The following is a 12909-nucleotide window of genomic DNA, read 5'->3' on the forward strand; positions in this document are numbered from 1 at the left end:
TCCAAAGGCTCCCCGGGTGTGTGTTGAACAGGGCCCTCCTCATCCAGCTCTCCGCGTGCCACCCCTTTCCTGTTGCTCTTAGTTTTGCGTTCTGCGTTAAACCTGCATCAGAGCCGATTTATCTCTCAGCCCAGTGCTCGTTTGTAGCGGTCAGCAGCCTGTTTTGGGGCAGGAAAGCCATGAGGCAGCTCTTCCCAAATGACGTGGTTGCGTGTTGGGATGATAGTTAATCCGCCACTGTTGAGATCAGCGCCGCTGTTAAGCAACGCGTTGGGAAGCAGTAATGCAGACGGGTGCTTTTAAAGCCCCCGGATTAGTGCGCAGACCTTTGGGACGTGGCTGAGGGTTCCCTCACCTTTAATCCCGATGTCTCTTTTCCAGGCGCAGCTGGAAGCTCAGAGAGCCACGCAGGACTTCCAGCGGGCTACGGAGGTGCTGCGCGCCGCCAAGGAGACCATTTCTCTCGCTGAGCAGCGGCTGCTGGAGGACGACAAGCGCCAGTTCGACTCCGCCTGGCAAGAGATGCTCAACCACGCTACCCAGAGGGTAAGGCAGAGCCCAGCCACGTTTTTGCACGTGTTCCCAGGCCCATGACATGTAGGTAGTGAAGCTATGAGCAATAAGAAGGCCTAGAGCTACACAGTTTGGGCTTTAGACTACTGTGACAGCTAGAGTTCTCTACCAGGCTGTGCTTAGTAGTGAGTAGAGTCTCTTTTTTAAAGAAAAATTACTATTTGTAAAACAGGGATAAACAACATATTAAGGTATATCTGCATTTGAAGCTATTGCAGAATAATTGCATAGGGTTGATTGTTTTTGAATGGATGCATCATGGAAACTCTTATTGTGGAATAACAGGGGCATATTCTGGTTTTAGCAGAGCCTGTCCTCAGTGTGGGCTAAGTTGAACAGGGAGCTTTTATCCTGCAGCCTGTACATTCACACGTAGAATTACACAGGAATGTATTATACTGCCTTTAATCTCGCATATTGCTGCGTCCCGATTTACCTTTCAAGTTTAGGCAAGGCCTTACCTCCTAAATCTAAAGAAAAGGCACGCGTGTAACAATGAAAGGCAGTATCCATTTTAGCAGCTGCCAGGGAGAATTTTCCTGTTGTTTACCATGCCTCTTCTTCTTCTTGCATATTAAAAGAATGCAGAAAGGATTTTTTTTTAAATGTGGAAAAAAGAAAAATCAAAATGGGAGCTAAACCCCTTTGTTCTGTCAGTGTTCCTTGGCAGACCCACGAAGCTGAGCATGTCCTAGGCACACGGTGAGCGCACTGTACACAGCCTCTCTCTGTCAGGCTTAGCTTTTCTAACTCTCCAGCCCGAGGAAAGCACTGAGTGTTGCATCTGAGCTCTGTATCTGGTGGTAGGGGTGGCGAATCAGCCCGTGTTGGTGGCAGAGCCTGGGAGACATCTGCAGTTCAGCAGTGGCTGCTGCCTTTTTGCAGGAATCAAGGAAAGCCTCATCTGCTGGGCTTGCAGCCTGCTGCATCAGGCAGCCTTTTGGCCTGGGTAGAGGCAGTGCATGACTTGTGGTCAAAGAAACGTGGGAGAGGAGAAGCATGATCTGAAAATACTTGTTTGGAAGCTTACTGGGAAGCAGGAATGTGTGTTGTGGTGTTCTGCTTGGTATTTCTCTGATAGGCAGTGCTAATGTTGACAACCTACAGACAGGTAAATTCTTAATCATAGGGGTACTACAAGTTTTGTGTTAGGTCAGGGTCAAAAGGATAGCAACAGGGAGATTTTCAACAGATTGTTCTGTTCTGTAGATCTCTCTAGGGGATCCAAGCAACCTCCTCCCTACCTTAACCCTTCCCTAGCCACCTGTAGTGGGAATGTCCCCAAGATGGGCAGAGCCCCATGAGGGCACACGATGACCACCGCGCTGCAGAACCGCTCGTGGGCTGGTGGCCTTACGTGTCCTTTCTGAATGCACAGCGCCTGTTTGTGAGTGCACAGCGCCTGCTTGGCAGGGAAGTGGTGTCCCCGATGGCCGCGGCCGGGCAGTCGCTTGGAGCCTTGCGGATGCTGCCTTGCCCAGGCTCAGGATACGGAGCTCAATCACACAGGGCAGCTGAGAGCTTTTTGAATGGAAGGAGCGTTACTGTCATCTCCCAAGGTTAAAATAGCCTGGGTAAACCCAGTTCTTAGCAGGAGCATGTTTGCACCTTTCTGGAATACAGCAGATTTCGAAAGACTTGCATGGAAGTTTGTTTCCTGATTTCCACTCTCTCAAGTGGGAACCTCAAGCCTAAGGCCAAGGCCAACCAAGGTTAAAAAATAAAGATATTGTTATAGTCTTGGTAGTTCTGACTGCATACTTGGCATCAGGAAGTGCCTGCTGGGGATTTTTAACTTCTTCAGGAGCAAGGACAGTATTTTCTTGGTCTGAGCTTATGCTTAGTGTTCAGTGAGGTAAGGAAAACAACCGCGGGCGTAAGGAGCAGAAAACATCACCTTTCCCCAGCAAGCTATGCATGAACACAGGTGGGAGGACAAGCTCCACTAGATCAAAACGCTTGCTGGTTGTCACAATGTTTCTGTTAACTCAGATCACTACCTATTATTTACATGAGAAATTCCGAGCTACAACGGATGTTTCTTAAGCTAGGCAGTTAAAAAATATGTGGTTCTCCACTTTTGCATACAAAATCATTATTGCAGAAACCTTCTGCATTTTGGTTGCATAGACATTTTGGGGGGATTTTCTGACTCTTTGGTAGGTATTTGTAAACCACAGAGGTATCGACCATCTTGCACTATGCCTTGCACAGCAACAATCAAATGCAGAAGAGCAACTCTGCGCCAAATGTCAGAAGTGAGTTAATTACTCATTTGTTTCTCTGTTGGTAGAAACGTCAGGCAAGAGTAAAGTGTTATTATTTGCTATTCTTAGGCAGAGGTAAAAGGCCCTATTGAATGTGGCTGAAACTTGGAACACTTCAGAGTAGCTTGGCAGGTGACAAGCAGTGCAAGCGAAGAGCAGGAGGGGAAAGAGTGGTCAGGACAGCAAATGGGACACCTCTCTCATGCGTATGTTTATGAAAATACTGCCAAGTTACTTCTGCTTTTGACCTAACACATGTGGACAACGACTTGGATATGGAAGTGCTATTTAGAGAGACTCATGGGGAGGAATGGAGATAGGAGTTGTGTGCGGGGCCTGCTTTTTGATTTCTTCCTGGACTGAAAAGCTGTCAATACCATTATTTTTAATGTGACAGTGTATAACAAGAGATGAGGCTTTGGTAGTCACTGAAGTGGCAAACTGTCTGATTAGACTTACTAAAAATAGGAGGGGTGCTGCACTTCTGCCTATCCTGGGTGGGTTGGAAGCATGACACATGGAAGATGCTTCTATTCACAAAGCAGGTAGGACCAGAATGAATAGGTAGCAGCATGAATAGGTGTAGGAAGTACAGGCTGTCACTCAAGGGCTTTTTCACCTGGTATTTGGAGCTTCGGTTCCAAAGCAAGCAAGGGAATCTGGGTGCCTGCGTAGGAGCCAGATGCCTGCCTGCCTCCAGAGATGCAACTGATCCCTGCAGGCATCTGTGTTTGAGCTTGGTGTTGTTTATAAATCTGTGCAAAAACAAAGCACTGACAAATGTGGTACCTTGCGTTTGAGATGAGCTGGAGTAGTGGGGGGAAGATCCTGCATGAATTTTGAGAGAAATTGGTGATAATCTAGTTGCTGATGCAGCCTTTAAAAGGCTCTGCTTTTTCTGCGTTTTTCCCTGAAATATGCTCATGAATTGTGGCAGGCAGAAGAAATGTTTTGGCTCTTGATCATGAGGCATTTCTAAGAGGAAGGGGTGAGGGGGAGAGTGAAGAGGGAGGCCGCGCGCTCCCTCTTGGTTTAATTTGGCTCCTGAAGCTCCCTTTGATATTACCCCGTGAAGTGCCATCTGTCAGTGTAAAATGCATGGGTACTTTCCTGATGTACTGAGGAGTGACTGCACATGGGACTGCTTGGAAGAAAAGGAAGAAAAAAAAGCTATGAAAAAAACCAGCAAAAATATCTACAGCCTTCCCTGCCCTGACCTCTCCCTCCAGTAACGCGCAGGGTGGTTTTTGTACCCCCTTTCTCCCCGTGGTCTTGGCAGTGAATTACCAAGGAGGGATGTTACAAATTTTGCAGAGTTACTGCCCCTCGAGTTGCTGTCCCTGGAGAAGGGGACAAGCAGGGCCTGGCTTCCCCCTGGGCTTGTGCAGATCCTGTCCACACAGTGACAGACTCCTCGGAAAACAAGAACCTGGAGAGGGAGGGAGTCTTCCTTACATCCCTGATTCCTGAAGCTGAAAGGATGAAGCGTACAACATTCCTTTTTCCTCCTTCTTTCTAGGAAAGATAAAAAAAAAATGTGGGTGTTCACAGCCGACAGCAGATTCTGTGTTTTGTCAGGTATTTTGAGGTGATTGCAATCTGTATCCTCAGCCCCCAGTTTTGCAGGGTGAAGGAACTTCTGTGATGACAAAAAAGATTTGCAACATCAGCTTGATGCCAGACACCTACCTTGTGTTATGACTCTGGTACTTATCACGTGGTTGATCCTAGATATCAAAGCCCATGCTGGTTTCGCCCCGAGAGGGGATGGGGAGGGTTGATGTGGAATTGAGAATCGACAGTTCCAGCCACACCATTATTTTGTAGCTTGCAGCGTTTTTAAATTTCCTCGCCACACTACAAAGAGCACAAACCTGCTTCTCTGTTGTCCTGGGAGACCCTATTTTAATTTAAGACACTTCTATGCTCAAACCAGTCTTGTCTGACATAGTTTGCTAGGAAAAGGCATTGCATCATCCTGCTTCCGAGCAGTTATTCAAGATGAGAGGCTGCAGCTCGTTCGCAGGATGCAGGGGAGGGTCTGCTGTGAATCTTCCTTTTTCTCTTTTTTTTTTTGACCTTTCTTCAAAATTGGGAGCCTTATTTGCTTATAAAGCAGCTGAAGCGTGTTGGAGTCGAATGAATTATTTTACATGTAATAAAAAGAGCCTTATTCAGGCATCAGAAGGGAGGCCAGCCCCATCTCCCCGCCTTGCACGGTGTGCTGGGCAAGGGAGAGCTGGCCCTGCTTTGCCCTGTGCTTAGTTCAGCCTCAGGGCTAAGAGAGTCTCGCAAAATTAGGACGATTCGTGAGACTGATTAAAAATGTAGGTACTTGGACTCTGTTCCCTCTGTGGCCCTGCAGAGTGTAGGCATCACCTTGTGTGTGGGTCTGGAATAACCCAGGCAGCGGAGCGAGGTGGAGTTGGAGCCACTTGCGCTGACGTTGCCGAGTGTTGGGTTTCGTTGCTGAGGTATCTGGAGAGCCGGTGCTGGACAAAATTGAGTCCTGTCGCTTTCCATAAGGACACTTCATAGTGGCAAGAGAGAGAGCCTGAGAATTGCCTCCGGGCTCTCCCGGAGCCAGGAAGCGAGGGGGCTCCTGGAGGAGGGACCAGGATGACCCCGCTCAATGCAACTGTGCAATTTCTACTGGTGCTGGGACAGTCCCCAGTATCCATCCACGTTCAGAGAGGGATGTTCCCACCATCTGAGGCATTTCTGAACTTCCCTTAAGGGATATTATGCAAGAAGCTGCAACACCTCTGTAGTAATTCATGTTGCACTGGCAAACCCAAACCCAGCAGACTCACTGAAAGCCATTTTTTTCCTTTACTATCTCCTCGCTCTCCTATTGTGAGCAGGTTGGAGAGATTTATGAGGATGCTGCTTATTAAAATGACACAAAATAGATTGTTGTGGCTTCCAACTTACCCTATGTTTTCTTTCCCGAAGGTCATGGAGGCAGAACAAACCAAAACGAGGAGCGAGTTGGTTCACAAGGAGACTGCTGCCAAATACAACGCTGCCATGGGACGGATGAAACAACTGGAGAAGAAGCTGAAAAGAGCCATCAACAAATCAAAGTAGGTCTTGTGTCTGGAGAGGAGTTTGAGGGGGAAGTCTCCTTGTAGGGGGATAAAGATTCATGGCCCATATGGTACCAGAATATTGAATATTTGGCCTTGCAGCTTTTCTCCTTCTCTCTCTAAACATCTTGAACTAGCTGATTTGATAGACTGGTGAACTAAATGGGATAAAGAAAAAAATCTGGGCGTATTCTTAGGTTTTATTTTCCTTCTTGTGGTGAGCCCTTTTGTGATACATAACTTGAGGAACTGGCTTGCAGGGTTTTGCATAGAAGCTCCCTGTGCACCGCAGCACTGCAGAGCTACGCTCGCTGCTGCTTTGCAGCTTAGGGTTTGTCACAGTGTGGTTCTTGTAGCTGGGAAACCAAGGCAGGTGACAGAAACCTAAGGAGACGCCAGGCAGCGTCGGTGGAGCGGGCTGCGTGTCAGACCCGCTTCCTTCCCGGAGCTGCTGTGGCAGGAGCTGTTCTGGGCAGGAAAACACTGCAGACAGCATCACTAAGCAGCAAGGGCCTCTGCTGAATGCGTGTGCGTTTCATGTGCAGTTTGGCTCTCTTGCAGAGAAGTGAAACAGCTCTCTGCTCATAACCCACTTAAAATTTCAGCCTTGTTTACAACCTCTCCTTAGTCCTCCCTGTTTTTCTCTTTTTTTCTCTCTCTCTCCTTTTTTTTTTCCTCCAGATTGTTGCTTGTCTAAACAATCTGCTCACTGCATTTATCTTTTAATCCCTCCTTTTAGAAATGACTTTTGGGGCAAATCGGTCAACTAAAAATGAGTTTTGCTTGGTGTCTTGCTCGTTGCAAGAGCGGATTAGCGCTGTTGGAAGGTTTCCTGGAGCAGCTTCCTGCAGCACTGCCCAGGAGCTGGGAAGCACCATCCAGCAGACCAGACCACTTGAGGACAGGTCCCTCTAGACAACAGCAGCACCTGAGACACAGTTGGGCTGCCAGGAGTGCCTGCCATGTGACAAAACAAGGAGCCCCCCGCTGAGAGAGGGGCCTATCCATCTTTTTGTAACAACGATGGTGCTGAGCATGCTGCCCCACGCACTGTCTTCTCCTTATGTCCTTGCCAAAACCATCAGTGCAGGGAGATTCATGCTGTTCTCCTCAGGACAAGTGGATTTTCACTATTGTGTGGAAAGAGCCCTCAAAAGGGCCTTTTTTTTGCCTCGCCATAGGGCTGACTACAGTACAAACCAACGAGGTAGGTGTTTGGGATGTTCTCTGGTAAGGGATGCCACAGAAGAGAGAGGTTTATTCTAGCCTAAAGGAAGGTGTCTAATGACATGGGCAGATGTTTTGCAGTTATATTGAAGGCTATTTAGGGATATTGGGAATGTCGCTTCTCTCTTGGAATTGCACTTTCCATGCAAAGGAAGGTTGAAGCTGAGCTGAAAACAATAGTGCTGTCAAGTGGCTCTGTAAAGCTGGGAGATGAGCCTCAAATTTGGGGCTGTTTGTCTGGTAGGGCGCAACTCTGAAGAGAGGCGCTGCCTTCTTGCCGATTTCCTTGGAGGAACCGTCTCCCTGCTCGGGATATTTCTGGGCTGGGGGTGCAGCCCTGCCTGAGCCCTGCGGGACACGCTGGAGGAGGCACTTCTTTTCCATGCAAAGCCTGATTAGGATTGCTCTGCGCTTCAGCGCGGATTAAGATGCTGACAGCATTGCTCCTTGAAAATAAGAACACTGGAAGAACATGGGAGTTATTTAGGTGATTTGCTCTGTAAAGATGCTGACTGGATGGCGATTACTGTGCTCATTCTTCATTTATTCAAATTTAGCTATGGAAGTTAGCTTTCCCTACGCGCTTGCAAGCCACAAACGCGCGTGCAGCTGCACGTCCCTAACGTTTTCCTGGTCTGGCAGGCCCGTGTGGGCTGATGTCGCAGGTTAAGCCCCAGCGGAGGGAAACTGAGGTACAGTCGGGCTCTGTCCCTTGGAGTGTCACAGAGCAGCTGCCTCCCTCAGCGCTGCTTGTGGTAGGGGGTCTGATTAAAGGACGCAAGCTATAAAGTGATTTGGCTGCAAGGGAGCTTAAGGAGGGTATATTGCATTCAACCCATCAAAGGGCATGGGCCTGGGGAGCCACAGCTTTATGCTCTTGGGTCCTGGTGCATGTCCACGGCTCTGTCCTGCTGGGACTCCAAGGAGGAGGAGAAGGACGAGATTCTGCTGTCAACTACAAAAAACGGGATTTTGAAAATGGTATTTAGGGCAAGAGACCCATGAGAGATGGATATATCGGGGTGGGGGGGAAGGAAGAAGCTCGAGGGCACGTGTAGGTGTTTCATGATCTGGATCAGCAGGCCCTCAGGACTGCAGTGAGACAGAGGACGGTTGTGTTACTGGTGAGAGGAGAGCTCCCACGGCAGGGCTCCGCGTTCCCTGCGCGCTCCTAACCCGGCTTGTTCCTTGTTTTTCCACAGACCTTATTTCGAGCTCAAGGCCAAGTACTATGTGCAGCTAGAGGTACGTACGCACCGCAGACGCGTCTGACGCTCACCACTGCCCAGGGTAAACGTTGAAATGAAATGTGAAGTGCTCCGAGAATAACTTTGTGGCGTTTCTCTACAAAAGCAATTGTCTGAAATCTCTTATCTCCAGCAATTTACTAATCACACTCTAAAGATAAACGCTGGAGGAGGGGATTTGCTTCCTTGTGTGGAGGAGGAAGGCTCCAGCCCCCCTCCTTGCACCCTGCTCACCAGCACCTCCACATACGAGGGCAGTGGTGATGCCTGCTGCTCTAGGCCGGTGGGAGGGGTGCTGGGCACACATGGGGCACAAACCACTTGAGTATTTAATGGAAAACTGAGGACGAAGCTTCCAGGCTGTTCATAACAAAAGCTCCTCTGATCTCCGCCTTCCTGTTAGCAATTGAAAAAAACTGTGGATGAGCTGCAAGCAAAACTGGCCCTGGCAAAGGGAGAGTATAAGACTGCCTTGAAAAACCTGGAGATGATCTCAGACGAGATTCATGAGAGGAGACGGTCCATGGCCATGGGACCACGCGGCTGCGGCGTGGGTGCCGAGGGCAGCAGCGCCTCCGTGGAAGACCTGTCTGCAAGCAAACTGGAGTCGGACACCATCTCAGGTGAGAGCCCTGCCGGGCGAGGGAGCACCGTGTGGCCTTCAAAGAGATGTCCACGCAAAGGCCACCAGGTGCCTTGCCTGGCCGTGGTTGCCTCATTGCATTTTCTACTGGAGTCTGTTGGGTTTTTCACAGGAAAGGGTGATAAGTCGAAGTGCATCAGCTGTTGCCTGAGCAATGCTGTTGAGAGCAATGAAAGGAATAAAATTAATCCACATACAAGCAAGCTGCTCGTTTTGCAGCCAGCGATGCTGCTGTTAGTGACCTTTGGCTGGGGCGTTGTGGGCTGTGACTTGGACACAGGGCTCTGTGGAGCCTGTAGGGCTTTTTGTCTTCGTCTGCTGTTCCTCAAAGCTTCCCCCTGGAAATGGGGCAGGATCGGCCCTTCCCGATCTACTTACGAAATGCTGGGTTAAGGCTTTGCAAGGGGCACAAACTGAGAGCAGGACAACAGTGCATGGATGTACAGAAGATGCGAAACTGAACAAGGGGAATTCCCTGGAAAGGGGAGGTCGGTTTACTCATTGGAGTGTCCTTTAAACATTGCAGTGGCCTCGGAAGTGTTTGAGGACGATAACGGCAGCAGCTTCGTATCGGAAGAGGATTCGGAAACGCAGTCGGTGTCGAGCTTCAGCTCGGGCCCCACGAGCCCGTGCGAGGTGCCCGCCCAGTTTCCTCCCGCCGCGCGGCCGGGAAGCCTGGACCTGCCCAGCCCCGTCTCCCTCTCCGAGTTCGGGCTGCTCTTCCCGGTGCTGGGGCCCCGGAGCGAGTGCAGCGGGGCCTCGTCGCCCGAGTGCGACGCCGAGCGAGGTACGTCCCGGCCCGGCGCTCTCCAGCTCCCAAGGGGAGCAGGAAAAGCCTCCGTGCTGCCCTGGGCCCCTGGCAGCTCCCTGAGCTCGGAGCCTCCGGCTGCCTCCTCGGGAGGGCAGCTCTCCGACCTCCTCGTCCCACAAAAACGATGGAGTTTCCTTTATTTGAACTCTCCGTCCATCCCAAAGCTGGGGAGGCTTCCCCATCTTTGTCCCAGTGCAGCAGCGGGGCTAGAGGTTCCTCAGGAAGTCAGTGATCCATGGGATTCTGATGGTATGCTTATTTTAAGGGGAAAAAAAACAGTTTATTTATTTTTTTTAATTGCTGTCCTACTTGCTGAAAATCCTGATTTCCAAAACCAATGAAATATGGTGCAAAAGGAACCTCCTAATGCAGGGCAGGCCTTTGCTGACATGTATCGACCGGGGGATTCCCACTGCTCCCGAAATTCTGTATATTTTGCCTAAGGCAGCTGTGGAGGCACCTGCTTGAACCTCACCTTGCAGAGGCAAACGTGGGTTTAACGTCTCTTTTACTCCCTTCCTTGCAGGGGACAGGGCAGAAGGGGCCGAGAACAAGACGAGCGACAGAGCGACCAAGAGCAGGAGCAGCAGGAGCGGCGCCGCCGAGGGGCTCCCCCTGGATCACCGAATGAAGCAGCTCTCCCTGCAGTGCATGAAAATCAAGGAGGGAATATGCGCGGGCAGGAAAGCTGCCCAGATTGGCTGAGTCCTTCCGGGGCCCTGTTCTGCATAATGGGAGTATAAATATTTATCCAGGAACTTCTAAGTGTCCGAAGAACGTTGTGCCAATAAGACATGCCAAATCCTAAGCGTTTACTCCAAGAATTTTAAAACTGCACTAAAAGACTGCTAAGTGGTGGTGAGGGCTGAAGTTTTTATTCAGTAAATCCTTCGTGGGCCGGCCGCGTTGTCCGGCGTTTAAGCTGTGCTCCGATTTCAGAGACTTTGTAGATGGTTTCGTAGCAGCCTGGCTGAAGCAATAACGAGTAACGTTCCCGGGCAGATCCACGCTGGTGGGGCTCAGAAACCTAAGCCAGACGTTTGCAGTGAGCAGTTTGGCTTCAGTTTTGTAGAACCGAAACGCTCTTTAGATACAGTGGATCTTTGGAGTGCCAGCGGCATATTCTTTCAACATCTGTATTTGTCTGTATGATGCTGACACTGTAGAAATATTTTGTATAGAGGAAAGCTGTTGCATGTGCGGGCCTGAAAGCCTTCACTCTTCCCGTGGTGCTCGCAGAAAGGGTGAACAGGAGTCATGCCCTCAAAAACTGGCATGGGAGACGGAGGGAAACAGGGGGGAAACGCTCAGCAGGGACAGGCCCTGCCTGGCCACCTTGCCAAGTCTGGCTTGGACTCCAAGGGTGATTCCAGTGACCAAAAAGAGCTGATTGGCCCCTCGCCCTTCCCCTCTCCTGAGAAGTAAGTATTATTTTTCAGCACTTTAAGTGTTATTGCTCGAAAATGGGAGTCATAGATGCGTTCGGGACTGTTAGGATAACGGGATTCACCCTTAACATATGCATGAAGAAATGGAATTGCCAGTGTAGCCTGACCATGTGTTCTTCAGTTTCGCTGTAGGTTGTTCTGTGTGGGGTTTATCATTGTTAAAGGGACTCGAGGTTTTAGAATGGCCTGGGGAGGGTTCAGTAAGGCTAGAAAAGGCCCGGGCATGTTTGCCAGGAGCTGGTAGGCAGTAGTAGTATCTGGAAATTATGCTAATAAGTGGTAGTAAAAATCCTAGGACTCTTTAAGTTTTGGTGGCTAAGCATTTCTGAAAGCACCATTTTATCTAAAATGTCAGTTTATATTGTTGATTTGATGGGAATTTTAGTATTGCCCAACGTATTTTCTATTCTGTTTTTGCAGTCCGGTTGTATTTTGTCCCTGCCACAGCTTGTGTATCTATTCTCAAAGTTAATGTAAAATTCTTCACACTACAGTAAAGGTTTTTGTTTTTCACGTTTCATTTCGAGTCTGTGCAAGCTACGTGTATCTCGAGTGCAAAGTACTGAGTCTTTTCCCAAAGCAAATTTTGTCCTTAAATAGCCCCTGTCTAATGAAGGTTCCAGAATTCCATGAAACCACAGGTTTACCCCACTTTTCAAAAATCCCTTAGCACATACAAAAGAGGAAGGCGGTTCTATATTATGTAACACCTCCAGCCTGACCGCTGCTCAGCTTTCCTAGAAGACCATGCAGATTTGAAGGTAAGGAAACCTGTCTTCAGGAAAACACGACTCAATACCCGATAGAGTAAGGTGAGGCCTTGAGCCCATGGGGATGGACATGCTGGGGTGACCTAAAGGCTGAACTCTTTGGTCAGCAGCATGTCTCAGCTCAGCAGATGCTTAGGAAAGAAGCACGGGCTCCCAGCTTCACAGGCAACAGCAAACGGGCAGAAATTCCCTGCTGGTATTAAACTGGAAATAATAAGTAGAGAAGTGTTGCACTGTATTAATAGTTATACCTAAATCTGTGTAGCTAAGCTAGTGCCTGTGCAGCAGACTTGTGTTTTCATATATTTCCCCCCTTTTAAAGCCTCCCCTTGGTATCTCCCTGCACCTGTGCACTGATGGCTCTTACCTGCTGCGGGGTACGGATTGCAGGGCTTGCAAACACCCCAGTCTTGCATTCAGCTCCCTGGAGGGTAAAACCCTTGCTCAGCAAGTAGGAGAGGGGGTGGAAAGCAGCAAGGTCCCTTCCTTGCCCCATCTTGCAGGAGCCCATAAAACACCTTGTTTCCAACCTACTCCCTTGGCCAACCCAGCCTTGAACAGTAAATGACACTTGGGCAAGCAAACAGGCACAACTGCAGGGCTAATTAAAGGAAAACTTATTTTATTTTGAACTTCCATAAAAGCCCTAATGATAAATATGACAACTGAACTTAAATCACTTTGGGATACAGGAATATGAGTAAGCTCTTTCCAGTTACTTTTCTGTTAGAATTCCTAAGTGTAATGTGATGGGTACCAGGATGTACCTTCACAGGTATAAAAATAAGCCTCTGAAGTATGAAAGTGTATGTATGTGATCATAATAGGTAGAGT

General features: G+C 49.1%; 1 protein-coding gene across 1 annotated transcript in view; it reads left to right on the forward strand.

The window, feature by feature from the left end:
* SH3BP5 (SH3 domain binding protein 5) overlaps positions 1-11753 on the forward strand; it is a 39284-nt gene extending 27531 nt beyond the window's left edge. Inside the window, 7 exon segments of the mRNA XM_026045557.1 lie at positions 382-546; positions 5796-5926; positions 8359-8401; positions 8807-9026; positions 9573-9833; positions 10384-10541; positions 10543-11753. Of these exon segments, the coding sequence (XP_025901342.1) occupies positions 382-546; positions 5796-5926; positions 8359-8401; positions 8807-9026; positions 9573-9833; positions 10384-10541; positions 10543-10665 (1101 nt within the window). The 3' untranslated portion in view covers positions 10666-11753.
* Positions 11754-12909: the final 1156 nt, after the last annotated feature.

This window comes from Nothoprocta perdicaria, unplaced genomic scaffold (assembly GCF_003342845.1).
Source record: "Nothoprocta perdicaria isolate Ctin4 unplaced genomic scaffold, notPer1 scaffold_40, whole genome shotgun sequence".
In the NCBI taxonomy this organism is placed as follows: domain Eukaryota; kingdom Metazoa; phylum Chordata; class Aves; order Tinamiformes; family Tinamidae; genus Nothoprocta; species Nothoprocta perdicaria.